Source organism: Bombina bombina, chromosome 1 (genome assembly GCF_027579735.1).
Source record: "Bombina bombina isolate aBomBom1 chromosome 1, aBomBom1.pri, whole genome shotgun sequence".
Taxonomy (NCBI): domain Eukaryota; kingdom Metazoa; phylum Chordata; class Amphibia; order Anura; family Bombinatoridae; genus Bombina; species Bombina bombina.
In genome coordinates, this window is record NC_069499.1 from 579,927,904 (window position 1) to 579,949,934 (window position 22,031).

The following is a 22,031-nucleotide window of genomic DNA, read 5'->3' on the forward strand; positions in this document are numbered from 1 at the left end:
GTTAGATTTCTAACGCTCACTTCAGCCAAGACTCTAAATACCGGCGTTAGAAAGATCCCATTGAAAAGATAGGATACGCAAATGGCGTAGGGGGATCTGCGGTATGGAAAAGTCGCGGCTGCAAAGTGAGCGTTAGACCCTTCCCTGACTGACTCCAAATACCAGCGGTAGCCCAAAACCAGCGTTAGGAGCCTCTAACGCTGGTTTTGACGGCTACCGCCAAACTCTAAATCTAGGCCTAAAGAAAGTAAAAAATAAAAATTTAAAAAAATAAAAAATTGTATAAAAAATAAAAAAGCATTTTATAGTTAGGAACTTGCAGACAGCTGCAAGTAACTAGGGGCTCGTTTCCATTGAGCGGCAATTAGGTTTGCGTGGACTGGCAAACCATTTATAATAATCTGTCGGAAGCAATATCATTCACTGATTGCTTCCAACGGGCCGTTATAACTCAATTTTGGCAACCGGACTCTGTCTGCCAAAATCATTATCGTGTCCCATACAAAGCATCAGAAGCCGCTAATCTTTAAATTATACCAGGTTTCCAATGACCGAGCAAACCGTTAATACACTGTCGGAGGCTGCCGATACAGTAACAAAAATTACACCCAGCTCAACTAGGTGTAAAACAGGAAAAAGGTGCTTTTTGAGACCTTTTTTCCCATTGAAAGCTAACCTGACATGTCAAAATCCCTCTATCCGCCATCCCCATGCTTCACAACTTATAATAAATGTATAAACCACTAAACCACCATGCCCCCACAACGCAATCTAGCTATTAAAATTAATAACCCCTAATCCGCAATCCCCCACAATGCAATCTAGCTATTAAAACTATTAACCCCTAATCTGCCATCCCCACAACGCAATCTAGCTATTAAAACTATTAACCCCTAATCCGCCATCTCCTACAACGCAATCCAACTATTAAAACTATTAACCCCTAATCCGCCATGCTCCCACAATGCAAATAACTAATCATTAAACCCCCTAAATTAACCCCATTACACAAATTTAAAAAATCCTAAATTACAATTAAAATACAAAATCCTAAATTACAATTAAAATACAAAATCCTAACATTAATTTAAAAATTAAACCTAAGATTAAATTGCTATTATTCTAAAATGTATTGCTGTCTTATTCCATAGTTTTAACCTCCCCCAAATTGTATTGTCTGTTTACTTAACATCTCACCCTGACCAGACCAGAATCTAACTTTCCAATTGGCCTTTCGAATTGTCTTTGATTAGCAATCAACTAAATTTAGTGGACTCATCTGACTGCCCTCCCTGCATATATTTCACACTAGTTTGGGATGTGCATTGCACAGGGGTGCATTGCTTGGGCAGTGTACATTGTAACAATAGCATATGTTCACATTTTCAAAGTGAACATTTTGTAAGTGAGGCATTAGCAATAGAATTATACAAGAATTGAACAAGGATTGGGCAAGGGGCAAGAAAAAGGCAGGTACTTTTGTAATATTATGTTTGATATATCTTATTGTTTTTGTATGCAATTGCTACTGTAATACTGTGTCTTATGTATTTAACTGGTTCCCTCTTTTGTAAAAATGCCTAACATCTTCATATTCATTTTTGCTGCCTTTTGTCTCTATAACAAACTACATTATTCAATTACTCTTTCTCCCTCTCCACCTGCACTGTTGATTAGCCCATCTCTCTTAAACTTGCCTTACTTTTGTTCTCATGAGCTTTACCTATTCCTAAACACTCTCTCTAGCCCATGCACCTTGTCTCAAAAGCAGTATCATTACTGCAAATAAGTATTTCATCTCATGTCACTCTCCCTGTTGCTTTTACTAACTGCTGGTGACATCTCCCCTAATCCTGCTCTCCAACAACTGCCTAGCCATGCACATCCATGTGTACCATCCCACAGACTCAAAAAACAAAACTCTGACAACCTTACTCACATTCCTCTTGCATCAAAAGCCACTATCCCTTTCACTTGTGCACTCTGGAACTCTTGCTCTGTTTGCAACAAACTCACTTCTATACATGACCTCTTTATCTCTTACTCCCTCAACCTTCTGGCCCTAACAGAAACCTGGCTCTCTCCCCTTGACACAGCATCCACTGCTGCTCTGTCACATGGGGTCTCCACTTCAGCCACACTCCTAGGTCTGGTAATACCTCTCCCTCAGCACCAGTATATTTCCCTCATCGCTGAAACATGCACTGGTCACACCTATCCTCAAAAAACCTTCCCTTGATCCTACCTCCCCATCCAACTACAGCCCTATTTCCCTCCTCCCTCTTGCATCATAGCTTCTTGAAAAACTAGTTTATGCACGCCTATCCCATTTCCTTACAATAAACTCCCTCCTTGACCCACTGCAATCTGGATTTCGTCCCCATCACTCCACAGAGACAGCAATTGTTAAGGTTACCAACAACCTACTTACAGCAAAATCAAAAGGCCACTTCTCTCTGCTTATCCTCCTTGATCTGTCCTCAGCCTTTGACACTGTTGACCACCCTCTTTTGCTCCAAACCCTCCAATACTTCAGCATCTGTGACACAGCCCACTCGTGGCTCTCTTCCTACCTGTCAAACTGTACCTTTAGTGTAGCCTTCTCTGGGGCCTCCTCTGCCCCGTCACCACTTTCACGATACCCAAATCTACTTCTCTGCACCAGACCTATCTCCTTCCTTGCTAACCCATGTCACTAACTGTCTTTCTCACATCTCTAACTGGATGTCCTCTCACTACCTCAACTAAATCTCTCCAAAACTGAGCTCCTTATTTCCCCCCCTTCCTCAAAACTCTCCACCCCCAATCTCTCTATAACTGTCGACAACTCCATCATTACCCCTACCCCGCACGCCCCATGTCTTGGGGTCACATTTGACTCAGATCTTTCTTTCACTCCTCACATTCAGTCCATGGCTAAAGCCTGCCGCTTCCACCTTTAAAAGATCTCTAAAATTAGACACTTCCTTACACAAGACACAAGTTTTTAATCCACTCTCTCATTCTTTCCCGCCTTGATTATTTGCAACTCTGTCCTCTCTAGTCTCTCCACCTGCCACCTAGCTCCTTTACAATCCATAATGAATGCCTCTGACAGACTCATCTTCCTTACACGTCGCTCTTCATCTGCTGCACCTCTCTGCCAATCCCTTCACTGGCTTCCTCTTGCCTCTAGGATCAAACATAAAATTCCTCAACTGCATTGCTCCCCCCTATATCTCAGACCTTGTCTCCAGATACTCTCCTTCCCGTCCGTCCCCTTCGCTCTGCTCATGACCTCCTACTCTCCTCCTCTCTTGTCACTTCATCACACTCCCGTTTACAGGACTTATCCAGACTGGCTCCCATCTTGTGGAACTCTCTGCCTCGCTAAAAAAGACTCTCTTCTAGTTTTAAAAGCTTCAAGTGCTCCCTAAAGACTCTACTATTCAGGGATGCATACAACCTACTCTAACCTTTCCTAATACCAGTTCCTCTCCTCCATTGCTATCCCCTGAACCCCCTTAGCATGTAAGCCCAAGAGTCCAGCTGTTTGTACCTTCTTAAGAGCTAACTACAACAGTGCAACTCTTGGCAGGGCCCTCTACCCATTTGATCCCTATAATTGTTTTGTTGTACTCCCCCTTTGTTTATAGCACTGCTGAATCTGTTGACGCTCTACAAATAACCGATAATACTAATAATAATAATAATTAAATTACAATAATCAAATCTAAAATTACAAAAAATAAAAAAAAAGTCTAAAATGACAGAAAAAAATGAAACAAATTACCTCATAAAAATAAAAAGCCCCCCAAAATGGGTGGTTTAGATGTTATTAACTTTAAAAGCTACTTTGCGATATGGGGGTTGGCGGATTAGGGGTTAATATATTTATTAGTTATTGCAGTGGGAGGTTTGCGGTTGAGAGGTAGATATTGCGCATGCATTTTTTATTTTAACAGCGAGCAACAGAGAACATATACCCGCTGCACATGCATGCAACGCCGTATATCCAGATCCAGTGTATTGTAAGGCCATATTAACATTGTAACCTATTAATGTTTTAGAAATCCAGCATTGGGTGGAAGCGTTAAGACAATGCTAACTTACACCTACACGAAAAGAACGACTGCACACAAAGGGGAAACTATTTCAATGGAAACCTTGTACTAAAATGGAGCCGTAAATTACTTTTAGCTGTTGGCTGCTTCAGTAGCTTATGTCTCCATTTTTAAAGCCTCAATGGAAGAGAGCTCTAAGATGGCAGACACTAGTTAGAGGGGGAGGGTTAGAGAGCTGTTTGGGAGGAATCAGGGAGGTTGGACGGTAAGGGGGATCCTACACTGCAAAAATAGTACAAAAAATTTAAAACAATTGCCCTAAATCTTCATATTGGCAGACTGTCTGCCATAACCTGAGATGGTGGTGAGGAAGGGAAGAGAGCTGTTTGGGAGGGATCGGGGATGGGAAGCGTCAAGGGTGAGGGTGGGCTCTACACTAAAGTTAAAATTAACCTTTACGAGCTACCTGATTAATCCCTTCACTGCCAGGAAATTCAGATGTGTGGTGTGCAGCTGCAATTAGCTGCCTTTTAATTACCAAAAGCCATGCGTGTCTGCTATTTCTAAACAAAGGGGATCCAAGAGAAGCTTTTACAAACATTTGTGTCATGATTACACAAGCAGTATGTAAATAATTTCAGTGAGAAACCCAAAGTTTGAGAAGAAATTAACATTTTTTTTTTTATATGATCGCATTTGGCGGTGAAATAGTGGCATAAAATATACCAAAAGGGGCCTAGATCAATAACTTGGGTTTTCTACTTAAAAATATATATATATAGTTTTGATAGGTAAATAAAAATAAAAAATCAAACAAAAAAACAAGGCTCTATTTCTGTTTAAATGGAGTGATAACAAAAATGCTAAAATTCTCCAGTACTTTGGACAAGTTCTTTTCTAAAAGTCACAGAGGTGAAGGGGTTAATTATATAACCTTTATTTGAAAGATCTTTTAGACAATATGATAATGCTACCTGGGTATTATTTACTAGATGTAACAGGCACACATTCTCTTCCCGTTAGACTATTGTAGCCAGATAGTTTTGGGGTTTTCTTCCTCTCTTCTTGCTCTGAAACATAAACAGTACTGTATTTTACAGCAACTAAACAATCCTTTATATTTCTGCTCTCTCAGAACCAGAAATGCACCCTGCTGTCTTCTCAAGGCTAACTCTGTTACAAATGTGTCCATAATTGGCTTTATCAGATAACAACTGCAAATCAATTTACTGTATACAAATGTATGACTGTGGCTAGCCTTGGCTCCTCTATATACTTTTTGCACTAAAGATGATACCTATATATTTTTTTATTATTATTATTATTATTTTTTTTTTTTTTTTTGGCAGATTGCCAGCTGCAAGTCACAGCTCACATAATTCTGAAATCCTAATTAAATAATAATCAGAGAGTCACAAGAGTTGGAATCACCTTTCAAGATTTTGAGACACCTTCAGGGATTTAGAAGTGTAAGTAACTGGACCTCAACTTTCACAAATGAACTATTGATTAACTATATTGATGCAGTAGATGTTTGTGGACACATTGGGGCCTACCTATCAAGCTCCGAATGGAGCTTGAGGCCCCGTGTTTCTGCAGAGCCTGCAGACTCACCAGAAACATCAGTTATGAAGCAGCGGTCTAAAGACCGCTGCTCCATAACCCTATCCACCTGCTCTGATGAGGTGGACAGGAATCGCCGGAATTCAACCCGATCAAATACGAATACGATCGGGTTGATTGACACCCCCTGCTGGTGGCCCATTGGCCGTGAGTCTGCAGGGGGCGGCGTTGCACCAGCAGCAATTGTGAGCTGCTGGTGCAATGCTGAAAACGGAGAGCGTATTGCTCTCCGCATTCATCGATGTCTGTCGGACCTGATCCGCACTGTCGGATCAGGTCCGACAGACATTTGTTAAATATGCCTCGTTATATCACTATTTATATCCATCCTGTGAAGGCTGAATACATTTAGTGCTAGATTACAATTACAAGTCCATTACAAATGACTGGTTATTGCTACCGCTATCTCTGGTTAATTTTATACATGTTCCCCAAATGCCCCCAAATACAGCCTAGTATATTTTATTAAAACATAAATATAGCAACATCTTTATTCTTTGAATAAAACAACTGCACTAGGCGGTATTTTGGGGCTAAAGTTGGCGGGAGTGAGGTGTTAGAAAAAAAACAGCACTGCAAAGTGCCTTTACATTGCAGTCTATGGGAACTGTGGGTTCCCAGTAAATATATATGTATATGCTTATATAAATATATATTTATGTGTTTATATGCGTATATACACATATTAACACATAATTATATATGTATATAAGCATATACATACAGTATATATTTAAGTTTGCTGCCCATCGCTGCACTACAACATCAAAACAAGGCTCCCATGGGAGCCTATTGAAGCGTGCTCTCATAAGGGCAATGCTTTCCAGCAATGCAAAAGCGAGGTAGCGTTCACATGGCTGAAAACTTGTAATACCAGCGCTCATTAGCACAGGGGCGGAACTACCATTGATGCTACAGGTGCAGTGGCACCAGGACCAAAATGCTAGAGGTGGCCCATAGCAGCCAGTCTGTACATAAACTTGTGCAGAATATCTACAATCCTAAAGCAGGGGAGCTTTTATTAGTGCATATCTATCTATCCTTAAAATCATTATATAGAGCAGCATTTATATTACTATTGCTTTCTACTAATTTAACTTTGGAGGAGCTAAAAAATTATTTTTGCACCAGGGCCCTGTTGAATAGGTCCGCTACTGCATTAGCTTGCTCTGGTATTACACAGTGGAATGCAAATATTATTTTCATGAAAGCGATATTTAGCACTCCACTTGTAATCTGGCCCTTAGTAGGATTGTGTTAGTTGCAAAAGGAAAACAAAACAATCTTTTAATCACTGTAATATATTCCAAAGTTGCTGCTATAGGCTTTAACTATTTATTATTAGACTTAACATTTCATATAATAGAATTTTAAAATATTAAATAATATTGTATTTGACAACCTTTTGCAAGAGAGTGCAACTGACAAAAGAGGTTCTTCACCATTGTTGTAATTTATTATAGAATGTAGTTAAGTGTAATTGTTTGTTTTTTCTTTTTAACAGAAACACATTTTACCCTCATAGCATTAATCTTTTGTTTTTTCTTTGTTTCTAGTGAGTGATGGCCAATCGTATATTCAAAAAAAATGAATTCTCATCAATGTATCAGAGATACATGCCCCCACCCTCCCAAGATGTCATAGATCTAATATTATCATATATGGAAAAAAAGGTATGTGTGGCTGTGGGAGAGCTGGGTATGAGATTAGAAGGTCTGTGTTTCAGATCATGATAAAGCTGGCCAGGCAAAATGTGTCCAGAGTTTTTAGTTGGCTAATTGGGTCCTATATTTTAACCTTTAAAGGAGTCACTGACTGAGTACCAATTGGTGTTACCGCAGACACTCAACAGGCATTGAGTTAATTGTTGGTGAAGATAATGGATGGGAATAAAATTTCCTCTATCTGGAGCAGCCTTCCTACATAATAATAAACTAATTTACAAATGAAAAAGTGGGAAATAATAAGGTTAAGAGAAGAAACAGTTAGAATAGGAAAAGCAATAGGGGATTGGGGCAAAATCTTCTACCAATTAAAAAGTGATTTAATTAAAGTTAAAAATACTCCTAATAGGGAGAGTAATTAGATAATTTTAAGGTCACTGGGAGGGAATAAAACAATACATTCAAAGTGACAAAGGCTATATATAAGTGTCAGAATTAACAGACATCAACTAATAGCCTCAACATACAAACATTCATACCCCTTAATGCTTACACCACCAAATAGACGCATCACCCAAGTATTAAAGGCCAATACACTGGAAGCTTGGCATCGGTCTGGGGATGTGTATGTGATGGATACAAGTAAAAACTAATAACACATATGTGTCTCAACCCGTAAATGGGCCTTTTTCAATGTTGAGGATACATAACATAAATAATTAGATATCCATACACTCAGAAGAAGTTTGACCATGATAGCATTTTTTATTTCTACAGTTAGGAGCTGGCCCATTTTTGGTTCACCACCTGGGTTGCGTTTGCGTCCCTTGCATTCCTATTGGCTGAAAGGTTCAGCCAATAGGATTAGATCCGCTAAAATCCTATTGGATGTTCCAATCAGCCAATAGGATTTGAGCATCTCTCATCCTATTGGTTGTTCCAATCAGCCAATAGGATGAGAGCTCAATCCTATTGGCTGATTGGAACATCCAATAGGATGAGAGCTGCCATCTTGGATGACGTCACTTGCATTCAAGATCCAGTTTACAGCGGAGACCGTATTGAAGAGGAGCTCCTTGCAGGATGTCTTCAGGATGGACCGGCTCCGCACCGGATGGATGAAGATAGAAGAGGGCGCATGGGTGAAGACTCTGCCGGCTGGATAAAGATGGAAGAGGCCGCCCGGATGAAGACTTCTTGCCGACTGGATGGATCCTTCAAGCGGAACTTCAAAAACTGTAAGTGGATCATCGGGGGTTAGTGTTAGGTTTTTTTTAAGGGTTGTTTTGGGTGGGTTTTATTTTTAGAGTAGGGTCTGGGCAGTAAAAGAGCTAAATGCCCTTTTAAGGGCAATGTCCATACAAATGCCCTTTTCAGCTTAGGTTTTTTAGATAGGGTTTTTATTTGGGGGATTGGTTGTGTGGGTGGTGGGTTTTACTGTTGGGGGGTGTTTATATTTTTTTTACAGGTAAAAGAGCTGATTTCTTTGGGGCAATGCCCCGCAAAAGGCCCTTTGAAGGGCCATTGGTAGTTTATTGTAGGCTAGGGGTTTTTTATTTTGGGGGGGGGGTTATTTTGATAGGGCTATTAGGGTAGCTGTAATTCTTTTTTTATTTTTGATATTGTGGTTTTTGGTGTTTTTTATTTTTTGTAACTTATTGTTTATTTTTGTAATTTAGAAATTTTTAATTGGAGATTTAAATAATTTGAGTAGGGTTAGATTTTTAAATATGTAATATAGTTAATTTAATTGGTAGTTTAATGTAATTTTAGTATAATAGTTAGGGTAGGTTAATTAAAGGCACAGTCTACATCAGAATTTTTTTTGTTTTAAAAGATAGATAATCCCTTTATTACCCATTCCCCAGTTTTGCATAACCAACACAGTTATATTTATATACGTTTTACCTCTGTGAATATCTTGTATCTAAGCCTCTGGAAACTGCCCCTTTATTTCAGTTCTTTTGACAGACTTGCAGTTTAGCCAGTCAGTGCTAGCTCCCAGGTAACTTCAAGTGCATGAGCACAGTGTTTTCTATATGAAACACATGAACTAACACCCTCTAGTGGTGAAAAACTGTTAAAATGCATTCTGAAAAGAGGTGGCCTTCAAGGTCTAAGAAATTAGCATATGAACCTCCTAGGTTAAGCTTTCAACTAAGAATACCAAGAGAACAAAGCAAAATTGGTGATAAAAGTAAATTGGAAAATTGTTTAAAATGACATGCCCTATCTGAATCATAAAAGTTTATTTTGGACTAGACTGCCCCTTTAACAGTTTAATATAGTTTATTTTAATTCTAAAGGTAAGTTGAAATTTATTATAAGATAGGGAGGTTATTTTAATGCAAAGTTAGAAGGTTGTTAGGTTAAGGGGTTAATAGCTTAATTTATTTTAAGGTGATGTGGGGGCTGGCGGTTTAGGTGGTTAATAGGTTTAGTTAGTGGTAGTGATGTGAGAGGCCAGGGGTTTAGGGTTTAATACTTTTATTTTGCTGCAGTGGGGTCCGGTAGCAGCGGGATAGGGGTTTATACTTTTATTTAGTTGCGGTGGGGTCTGGGAGCAGCGGGATAGGGGTTAATACTTTTATTTAGTTGCAGCAGGGTCCAGGAGCGGCGGGATAGGGGTTAAACATTTTAGTATAGTGGCGGTGTTTAATGATAGGGTATAAATAAAGTTGGTAAAAAGCCGAATAGCAGCGAGATCAATGACTGCTAGTTAACAACAGCCCGCTGGTCATCGCACCGTACTTGGTGCGTGGCTTTTTGCTGGCTTTTTTTATAAATATGGAGATTGTATTAAGGTCCGCGGCCGCGATGTTAGGCGAGCGTATTGGTGACGTTGAATGCAAGAAAGTTGATGGCTTGATAGATAGGCCTCCTAATCTAATAGTCCTATAAAAATAAAAAGCCCCCCCCCCCCAAATAAAATCATCCCCTACCCTACAATAAACTACCAATAGCTCCTAAAAGGGCCTTTTGTATGGCATTGCCCTAAGTTAAAAATCTCTTTTACCTGTAAAAAAAATACAAAGTCCCCCCAACAGGAAAACTCACCACCCAACCAACCCCCATTTCTATGGACATTGCCCTTAAAAGGGCATTTAGCTATTTTTCACTGACCTTAAAAGGGCATTCAGCTCTTTTACAAAAGCCGTAATCTAAAAAAAAATCAACCCAAAAAAATAAAAAAAAGCGGTTTAGGGGTTAATAGGTTTATTTTGTAACAGCAATGTGGGGGGCCAAAGGTTTAGGGGTTAATAGCTTTATTTAGTAGAGGCGATGTGGGGGGCCGGAGGTTTATGGGTTAATAGGTTTATATAGTGGCGGTGATGTGGGAGGCCGGAGGTTTAGGGGTTAACAGCTATACCGACCCTGGACATTACCAGGGTCGGCTCCAGAACGAATGAAATGGGGGTGCATTTTTTTCACAAGGGGGCACGCATTTAAAAAGCATGTATGAGAGTCAAAATAAGAACAGACCTACTGTGGCAGTCCAGGGGTTACATTTACCAGATCTCTGGCTGTGCAGGAGTTAGATTTGTTTATATTTCTGGAAGTACAGCTGTTACATGTGTCATATCTCAAGGAGTATAGGGGTTACATTTATAAGATGTCTGGCAGTGCCTCAGCAGTTACATTTACCAGATTTATGGCAGTGCAGGGGTTACATTTGTCATATCTCAAGAATGTTTCCCACATATGACACAGCCAGTGGACACTGTTTGCATGTGTATCTCTACCAATGACCCTACTAATGATCAAATAAGCTTTTATGTGACAATAAGTTTGAGTGCCAAGCAGTACATTACTTGTACAGATATTATTAATGATATTTACCAGCACACACAGGGCTGGATTGGCCTACCAGGATACCAGGAGATTTCCCGGTGGGCTGCAGCAGCTGGGGCTGGAAAGCTACAATTTAAATGGGGTATTAATGGATGCAATAGGGTTGTAGGGTGCCTATATAACATCAATCTGAAATTTTTATTTAATACAAAGTAATATAATTTAATTCTGAAAAAATATTGGGGAAGGAGTAACCCTGTAATCCCCTTTGAGAAAAATGGGGCATGTGCAATCTACCGACTCAACAGAAAATAGGACTGGTCTTCATATTTTTCCAGGGCTGCTTTTTATTGCCAGTCCGGCCCTGAGCACACACACAGTATATACAGTATGTATATACACACAAATTATATATATATCAAGAAGGCTGAGGTGGGCGGCTGACAACAAACTCTGATCGTGCATAAATAGGATGAACAGAGTGGGCGTGGATATACCTCTGACAAAGTGGTGACGACACCACGAAACACGTAAGGCCACGCCCACCTTACGTCTCGACATCAGTGAAACAGCTGATTGAGCAGCTCCGAGGGAGCGGTAATTTTAAACAGTACTAGCCGCATTGGCAGCGGTTCTATTTGGGACAATTTATACTTAGCCCACGCTGAGTGAGGACACATTAAAGTGTATAACCCGTGTATCAAATCCTGGGAACTGGGACACCCATTCAGCATTGAGGACGCGGTGACTGTTAAATAACCAGAACTGCCAGTGAACACTTAACTGTTTGGAGCCTGTACATACCTCATTTTGTTTGAGGGCATTTCTTGTGAGTAGAAACCCTGAAGGGGCTCACTTTGTATATGTTTGTGTGTGTTTTTTAAAAAATATAAAATTGATTTGAACTATGTAGGTACTTTTGTGCGCTTTTCTGTTCTTATCTTTGCCTCAGATCTTTTCTTCTATCCGTGGGATAACGGATGTGTTTGTGAATACAGCAGCCAGCACCTACCTAGATCCCCTAACACTGTGTGGGGCCCTCATTTATCCTTTTTTATCAAATATATTAACAAATTACAATATTAAGGTTTTTTCAAAATTGTATATACTGCATAGAATTTATATTAAGTTTAAGTGCTTGAAAGATCATATTATATGTGGTATATCTGTTAATTTACAACTTTTATGTGAGTTATTCAACTCCTAGAGAGCGCAGTTTTTGGTATTTTATCGCTCTTAGGAGTGATATATACTTTAATTTTGTTTTCATATATATATATATATATATATATATACACACACACACAGTATATATATATAGATATATATATATATATATAGATAGATAGATAGATAGATAGATAGATAGATAGATAGATATACACACACACATACACACAGTATATATGTATATACACATATATATATATACACACACACACAAACAATATATAAATATACACACAGTGTGTGTATTGTGTGTTTATGTATGTGTATATGTATATATTGTTTGTGTGTGTGTGTAACCCTAATAGTTGGGGTATAGCTTCTAGTAGGTTTACCTTTGCAGTGCACGTTTGCCTGGGAGGCCTGCCATGCTCCCATATATAATTTCCAAAGTAGACAATGGCAACAGCACTTTTCTTTAAAACACTTCTTCTTTATTAAAGTAACATTTTAGGATAAAATAAAGCGACGTTTCGAACCTCTTGGGCCCTTCCTCATGAAGGGCCCAAGAGGCTCGAAACGTCGCTGTATTTTGTCCTAAAATGTTACTTTAATAAAGAAGAAGTGTTTTAAAGAAAAGTGCTGTTGCCATTGTCTACTTTGGAAATTATATATATATATATATATATATATATATATATATATATATAAATAAATAAATATATATAAATATATATATATATATATATATATATATATATATATATATATTAAAACAACCTTGGGGACAAATAGGAGATGTTTTGAAACATGTAAATAATAAACATAAGGTTATTTCACTCATTGTCCCACAACTACATTTGAAGTGTGTGTATTTGAGCACCTATAATCTGACACACATTTTACACTGATCACTGCAGATAAAGCAGGCACAATGCACCCTTGTTTTGTGTGTTAATTAGAAAGTTGCATAAAATTGCATGCTCTATCTGAATCATGAAGGAAAAAATTGGGGTTTAGTATCCCTTTAATGCTCCCAAGCATGCTAAGCGTCTTGTTTGCACAGCCTGAGGAGAATCAGGTTAGCACACTCTCCAGAGCATTGTAAGGTAAGTATTAACCACGTTAAAAAAATTAAAGGATGTTCATTTGTGACAAAAAAATGCATGTGTCTAACAAACACTGGCCAAGAATACAAATGGAGCTGTAATTACCGCTCCAGCTTGAACGTTGACATTGCTAGAACTTAACTTGTTGTGTGCTTCGGGTAGCTGTCACAAACCTGCCACCTCTGCTCCTTTTGTATCTTCTGACTCTCGACAGTTGCTAAGACCGTTTTCTGTCTCCTTGTTTTCAGAGGTGCTGTGATGATGTAATTGCTGCGCGTCACAACAGCATCCCTGTAGTTACTCTCGACACACCTGTCCATCGATCCTCCACCTATTTGAAGCAGTCCCAGTCTCTTCTGCTTTGCCTTAGCATAGGTAAACTTGCTATATTCCTGGGTGCTCTTATTATTGCTTATACTGCCTGCCTGTTGCGGAAGCCATCTTTATTTTGTGACCTACTCTTTGCAATTGATACTCAGAAAGCTTGGTTTGCCTGTTTATTGCCATATCCTGCCTTGCTTTGTAACCTAATCTTTGCTTAGCCCATTACTATTGTGATGAGAGTTGGAAGTGATGTCAACGGATGGGGGGGCGTGGTTTAGGTCCGTTATTGTCTATGTGGCAATTACTAAGTGAGATGTATTGTTCCAGATGTATACTTCTATGCTCTGCAATAAAATAGCGTTGTACCTTCTATACTGTGTCCTGCATCTCTTGACATGGTGTCAGAAGTTCTTGCCTGTGCTTCTGTGTCCTGATTGATGACGATGTCGAAGCTTACCCCACCTGAGCCTTTTGATTTCTCTCAGCCTGCAGCTTGGCCCACATGGCGTCAGCGGTTTCAACGCTTCAGGATTGCTTCCAAGCTGGACAAGGAGAGTGGTGAAGTACAAGTTAATTCTCTTTTATATTCTATGGGGAAAGATGTGAAGCCAGTGTTCAATGCCTTTGCTTTCCAAGAAGGGGAAGAATTTGACTTTGAAATAGTTATGAACAAACTCAGTGCCCACTTTGTGCCCAAAAGAAATGTGATTCATGAGAGGGCCTGTTTTCACAAACGTGCACAGCGTGTGGGAGAATCTGTGTAGTCATTTGTGTGCAGCCTGTATGAACTAGCTGAATTCCGTGAGTTTGGTGTTGCAAAAGATGAGCAAATCAGAGACAGAATAGTCATAGGAATTGCAGATGCCGAGATTTCACTGAAGCTACAGTTAGAGGCTGATTTAACATTGGATGGGGCTATTAGGATGGCCCGCCAGAGTGAACTGGTGAAAAAGCAAAGTGCTGATCTGAGGTCTGAGAGTATTGTAGACGAAGTGCAGCAGTTCAGGAGAGCTGCTAGTGAAAGGCACAGTGTAAGCGGTAGACCAAGGGCAACAGATAGGCGCAGAAGTGGATGGGTGCAGCATGCTCGCTGCACACGGTGCAACCGCACCCATGATCAGAGTGTCATATGCCCTGCTAAAGACAAAAGATGTAGACAATGTAACAGAATGGGCCATTTTGAAGTGGTGTGTAAAACTGAATATATTAAGGAGATGCAGGTGTATAGTGACCAGGAGGGTCAAGAATTGTCCTTTGTAGGGGCTATTATTGAACGGCCTAGTTCAAAAGAAGATTGGAGGGTTACTCTTACTGTAATGGGACCTTTAAGATCGACACAGGAGCAGACATCACTGTAATGTCCCTTGCAGCATTCATAAAACTGCCTCGACAGCCTCAGCTGGCGAAAGTTACAACTAATGTCCATAGTCCTGGTGGCCGCATTGATTGTGCAGGAACATCTTTTGCCATGTGGGTGCATGTGATTAGAGTTCAGTGTGTTAACAACTTATTGAGCTAAAAAGCAGCCTGTGGTTTGGGCCTAGTAGCGAGAGTGAATGAGATTTCAGAAGATATGTTTGGTGAATTGGGGCTACTGAATTGCAACCCAGTCCGTATATCACTTAAAGGTGACGCAGTCCCATACAGCATTACAACTCCCCATAGAATTCTGTTCCCGCTCATGCCTCAAGTGGAGAAGGAGCTTCTGCGTATGAAGAATATGGGAGTTATTCAAGAGGTTGCTGAAGCAACTGACTGGTGTGTATCCATTGTGCCTGTTGCGAAGAAAAATGGGAAAGTACGCATCTGCGTAGACTTGAAAAGGCTGAATGAGGCGGTGAACAGAGAGAGATATGTGCTGCTGATACTTGAAGATATAGCTCCAAAATTGGCTGGGGCGAAGTTCTTCTCTACATTGGATGCTTCTAGCGGCTTCTGGCAGATACCTCTAGATCCAAAGTGCCGCAAACTGACTATCTTCATCACACCGGTAGGTTGGTTCTGCTTCTGCAGACTCCATTTTGGGATATCCTCTGCTCCTGAAATATTTCAAAGAGAAATTAGTTCTCTCCTAAGGGGCCACATGGGCACGGCAGTCATGGACGACTGATAGTGTATGGGTGTACATTGGAGTAACATGATCAGCGATTGAGCTGTGTGCTGCAGACTATTAGAGAGTCCGGGCTAAAGTTAAATAAAGAGAAATACCATTTTAGGAAAGCTGAGTTATGTTACTTTGGGCATATCATCAATGGGGATGGCATCAAGCCAGACCCCGAGAAAAAGACTGTGGTTAGTGCTGATGCAAGCAGTTATGGGTTAGGGGCCGCCCTCCTGCAGTTGAATGAGAGCAAACTACAGCCCATTGCCTACTGTTCCCGTACACTGACGGCTGCTGAGTCAAAATACGCCCAAATTGAGAAAGAGTGTCTGGCTGCAGTTTGGGCCTGTGAGCACTTTCAGCGTTACCTAGTGGGTTTAGAGAAATTTAGTCTGGAGACTGACCATAAACCTCTAGTTCTTCTAATCAATTCCTATGATATTGATAAAGCACCCCTAAAATGCCAGAGAGGCTGCTCAGGTTCAATGTCCAGGCAGTGCATGTGCCGGGGAAACAACTGGTTGTAGCAGATACACTTTCCAGGCTCCCGCTGGCTGCTGCTGAAGAAAATTCAATGGAATCAGATGTGAAGGTGTATGTAGATTCAGTTCTGGCCTCCAAATCCATTTTTTTAGGGAAGCTAGAACAAATAAGGAAAGAGACATATTTAGATACAGACATTCAAGACGTTATAAAGTACATAAAAGAAGGTTGGCCCGAGAGTCGGGCAGCCTGGATGTCTTTAAGTTCTTACCAGTCATAAAGGTCGCAGCTCACGGAGCTGAATGGGTTGGTGCTGTTGCAGGACTGCATTATTATTCCTGTTAGCATGCGGCAAGAGATGTTAAACAGGATTCATGATGGCCACTTATGCATTACTAAATGCAGAGAAAGGTCAGCTACAGCATTATGGTGGCTTGGGATCAGTTCCGACATTGCAAGCCATGTGTCAAAATGTGCCTTTTACCGGGAACGCCAGGCCTACTCAGAGAAGGGAGCTCTTGATTTCTACTCCGCTGCCTGCAGGCCCATGGCAGAAAATAGCTGCTGATTTGTGCGGAATGCATGTAAAAAAGTACCTAGTCGTGATTGACTACTATTCCAGGTATTTGGAGATTGCACCCTTGAATTAAATCACAGGTCAAGCTGTTATCACTCGTCTCAAGAGTTTGTGCGCCCGGTGGGGCATACCAATGGAGTTGGTGAGTGATAACGGAATGCAGTTTGCTTCCACAGAGTTCAGTTTTTTCCGCAGAGAATATGATTTTGTACATTCCACATCAAGTGCACATTACCCGCATGCCAACGGAATGGCTGAAAGGGCAGGTTTTTTAATTTCTGAAAGGGCAGTTCAAACAACAAAGTTCATTTTGAAGCAATCTGAGCCGTATCTGGCCCTCTTGTCCTATAGGGCGACTCCCATTCAGGCCACGGGGTTTATCCCGGCACAGCTGATGCTAGGGTGCCAGATTTGCACCACCTTACCCTCTGTGGGTGTCTTCCAGCCAACTAGCTCTGTTCCTTGGGACGAGGTCCTTAGGAGGGTTGAAGAGGCAAAAAGGGTCTATTGATTCCTCTATGACAGGAGACACTCTGTGAGGCCCTTGCAGGAGCTGAAAGCGGGGCAAAGTGTTAAACTGGATGATGAGAAAAATGGAAGACGCCTGCTACGATAATTGGATGCTCTCCAGAACCAAGGTCTTTTGTAGTCCTTACTGATGGAGGGACAGTCACACGTCGAAATCGAAAACAGCCTGTACCTGAGAGTTTGGAACTGGTTGCCTCAGTACCACCGCCAGTGGGATCCCCTGTTTTATGAGGGGTACCTTCCCCTCAGCAAGAGCACAGCGGGGATATGTCTTTGCCTCCAGCAGATTCTCAATCACCTTCTTCTGTATCAGAGGACAGTTCATGTAGAGTTACATCAAGTGGAAAAGTGGTGAATCTTCCGACCCATTATCGGGATTAGCACTAGTTAGAGCAGTGACTGGAAGTATGGGCAGAATAATCCCATGGTCACTGTGGACTAGGGTAGTCTACCCCGATGTTCAAGCAGGATGTAATTCATGTAGTTTATACAGATATTTTCTTTAACCTGTTATTTGTTATATACTATATAAAATTATTGTTGTATACCTTGTTATTTGTTGTATTCAAATGGAAAGAAAAATGTATGCTTTGTCCTTTGAAAGGGGGGAAGATGTGATGAGAGTGGGAAGTGACGTCACTGGATGGGAGCATGGTTTAGGTCCGTTATTGTCTATTTGGCAGTTACTAAGTGAGATGTATTGTTCCAGATGTAATCTTCTATGCTCTGCAATAAAATAGCGTTGTACCTTCTATACTGTGTCCTGCATCTCATAAAAACTATCCTGAAGTTTGGACTGCCAAACTGTTACTGAATCCTGTTTTGCCTTGTGACCTTCACTTTTCTCTTTACCACTGAACTCTAGAAGAATCCTTTTTTTTTTAGTTTTTGTGGCTGTCCTTGCTCTACCTTATTCCTTTAATTCCTTTAACTATAGCCCTGGGGTTTTTCTTCATCTTTCCACTTGTCACCGGGATTAGAAGACTACTGGGCATGATTGGTCTGACAGAGAAATATCCCACAGACATAACAGTAGCGAGTATTATAAGTTGAAAGTAAAAATGTTGCACTTGCGCAAAACTCGATGGGTGCAAAATGTTAACCAGAGGATATAGTGAAACAATATCACAGTAACCCCATTGAAATCAATAGAGAAATTATGTTTAAAAAACACCTATGCCCTGTAATGCCTTCTGTTTAAGATACTTGGGTTGTGGATTTCAACTGCAGAGAATGTAGTTATAAGTATTGCTAATATCTCCTGCCTAATAATACAAAGAAGCATGACTTTGATACTTAAGAATATTTTGAAAAACTGATGAGACTTTGACAGCCGTGACTTTAGTTGTAACTTAACAGTATCCTTCTTATGTAGCTGCTATGTAGTGACAGGATTCACTTTAAGTAAAGATTTTTTCAGTCAAAATTGTAGCTACTATGTATGTAGATAGGTAGATCCAGGAGTTATTGAAGGAAACAAGTAAAGGGAGCAGAGACAGTAATGAAAGTTTTTTGTTGATTTACTGCTGTTGCACTTGACAACCTGAACCAGCAGGTTGCTTACGGTTAAGAATGCTAACCAGATTTGAAGATGATGGTGTGTATTCCTAGACAAACCTTTAGTTACCTTGAAGCTTTGCAGCCTGTTTTAATCCTTTTCACGGGCAATTTTCTGTATTCCGAGGCTCAGGTTGTCAGAAGGTTTTAGAGAGATAAAGCTGTAGAAATATTGCAGTACAGCTAGTTTGACTAGAAAGCAGTAGATCAGCTCAGGAAGCTCAGAAATGAGCATGTCTGTAATCCACACACTACTTGAGATTACCAAGCACCTGAGGAAAATAGGGGAAGGTCGTTTATGAGAATGAAGTAGGTAGAAGACCTCCTCTAATTTAAGAAAAAAGCAATTGTATAACTGCAGAAAATATCACACAATCGCACGTTAACTCCAATCGCAATAAGCCCCCTACTCTAATAACCCCTAAACTGTCACATCCCCCTACTCTTTTAGTCCTGCTACACTATCAACCCCTTAACAGCCTCATCCCCCATCGCAAATAACCCCACTACACTATAAACCCCTTAACCACCAAATTCCCCTTTGCAAACTACCACACTACACTATTAACACCTAAACTCCTATACACCCCATTGCAATAACCCCTTAACTATTAACACTATAACTGCCACTCCCCATCACAATAACCCCTAACCTATTAACCTAAACAAATTACCAAAAAAGAAAACAATACATTAGCAAAAATAAAAAACACTACTAAGACCCATCCTAAAACTAAAGCCCCCTTTTTCATTAAGATAGGATTTTTTTTAATACAGAAGAGCTATTATTACTTTAGGGCACTGGCTAAATAATGCCCTTCTCAGTGCAATTGTTTTAGTATAGGTCTTTTAAAGATAAGTCGTTTTTTTGTTGGGGGGTGGGGGTTACTTTGGTTTTAGTATAGGGATTTTTTTATGCAAAATATCTAATCACTTCAACTAAGGCACTGCCCAAGAAATGTTCTTTTTAGGGCAATTTTTAGAGTAGGTTTTAATGTTACTTTAGTTTTTTTTAGGGGTAGGTTTTTTAAGGTAATTTTATTTTTAGGATAGGTCCTACTGGTTGTTGTTTTTTATTTTTGGTAATGTATGTTTTGTTTTTGGTAATGCTAGTATTTTTTTATTTTTTGTACCTAAGGGGGTCTTAGGTTAGGGGTCTTGAGGGGTTAGCTGGTATGAATTTAGGGGGTATTTTGCAATATTGGGTTGTGGCAGTTAGGGGTTAATAGGTTATGGGGTTGTTTGGGAGGAGGTAAAGGGGCTTTTTATGTTTTAATATTATAGGGAGTTTTTAGCAGTGGTGTGTGTGGTGGTTTAGGTGTTAATAGTGTAGGGAATTTATAACGGTGGGGTATGTGGCAGTTTGATGTCAATAGGTAAGGGAGCAGTTTGTGATAGGGGTTGTGTCAGTTTAGGGGTTAATAGTGTTATGGGGTAATTGTCGATGGGGTGTGGCAGGGTTAATAGGCCCATTGAAAAAATATAGGAAGCGCAACTTGCAGTAATTTAAACACTGGTCCACTTGTAATTCGTCAAAACGCAAAAAATACCACAATCTTGCAATAGCGTTTGCGCTACACCGTTAAATTAGCCCACTGTGGTGGACTGTAATAATGCCTGGGATAAGCATAATACTATCCTACACATGAGTTAAGCTTATACTTTTCAATAAATATATTCTTGATGGGCCTATGGCTCTTATCTGCTGAAAAAAAAAAATCTATGGCCTAGATTACAAGTTTTGCGGTAGCTGAAAAAGCAGTGTTAACAGGTGCTAACGCTGCTTTTTTTACTACTGCTGGTATTACAAGTCTTGCAGGTTTAGGGTCACTGCACACTTTTTTGGCCTTACCGCAAAATTACTTACGTAAAATTTGTAAAGTCTTTTTTCTATGGGACTTTTATAGCGCTGGTAGTACGAGTCTGTCCTTGTAGGCCAAAAAGTGAGCAGTAGACTCTATCCTGTTAAGATTCCTACTGCATTTAGAAAGTCAGTAGTTAAGAGTTTTATGTACAACGCGGTAGCATAAAACTCATAACTAAAGTGCTAAAAAGTACACTTAACACCCATAAACTACCTATTAACCCCTAAACCGAGGCCCTCCCGCATCGCAAACACTAAAATACATTTTTTAACCCCTAATCTGCCCCTCCGGACACCGCCGCCATCTACATTATAATTATTAACCCCTAATCTGCCCCTCCGGACACCACCACCACCTACATTATAAATATTAACCCCCAATATGCTGCTCCGGACACCGCCGCCACCTACATTATAATTATTAACCCCTAAACCGAGCACTCCCGCCTCGCAAACATTAGTTAAATATAAGTAACCCCTAATCTGCCGTCCCTAACATCGCCGCCACCTACCTACTTTATTAACTCCTAATCTGCTGCCCCCAACGTCGCTGCCACTATATTAAATGTATTAACCCCTAAACTTAAGTCTATCCCTAACCCTAACACCCCTAACTTAAATATAGTTTAAATAAATCTAAATAAATATTAATATCATTACCTAAATAATTCCTATTTAAAACTAAATACTTACCTATAAAATAAACCCTAAGCTAGCTACAATATAACTAATAGTTACATTGTAGCTAGCTTAGGTTATATTTTTATTTCACAGGCAAGTTTGTATTTATTTTAACTAGGTAGAATAGTTACTAAATAGTTATTAACTACCTAGCTAAAATAAATACAAAGGTACCTGTAAAATAAAACCTAACCTAAGTTACACTAACACCTAACACTACACTATAATTAAATTAAATAAATTAAATACAATTACCTAAAATAAATTAAATTAGCTAAAGTACAAAAAACAAACAAACACTAAATTACAGAAAATAATAAAAAAATTACAGATATTTAAACTAATTACACCTAATCTAATAGCCCTATTAAAATAAAAAAGCCCCCCCCAAAATAAAAAACCCTAACCTAAACTAAACTACCAACAGCCCTTAAAAGGGCCTTTTGCGGGGCATTGCCCCAAAGTAATCAGCTCTTTTACCTGTAAAAAAAAAAAAAAAAAAACACCCCCCAACAGTA

The 22,031-nt window shown here is 39.8% G+C and overlaps 1 protein-coding gene across 1 annotated transcript in view; it reads left to right on the plus strand.

Moving 5' to 3' along the window:
- LOC128645668 (uncharacterized) overlaps positions 1-22,031 on the plus strand; it is a 305,492-nt gene that overhangs the window by 113,388 nt on the left and 170,073 nt on the right. Inside the window, exons 2-3 of the mRNA XM_053698821.1 lie at positions 5,393-5,512; positions 7,223-7,339. Of these exons, the coding sequence (XP_053554796.1) occupies positions 7,229-7,339 (111 nt within the window). The 5' untranslated portion in view covers positions 5,393-5,512; positions 7,223-7,228. The remainder of the gene's footprint in view (positions 1-5,392; positions 5,513-7,222; positions 7,340-22,031) is intronic.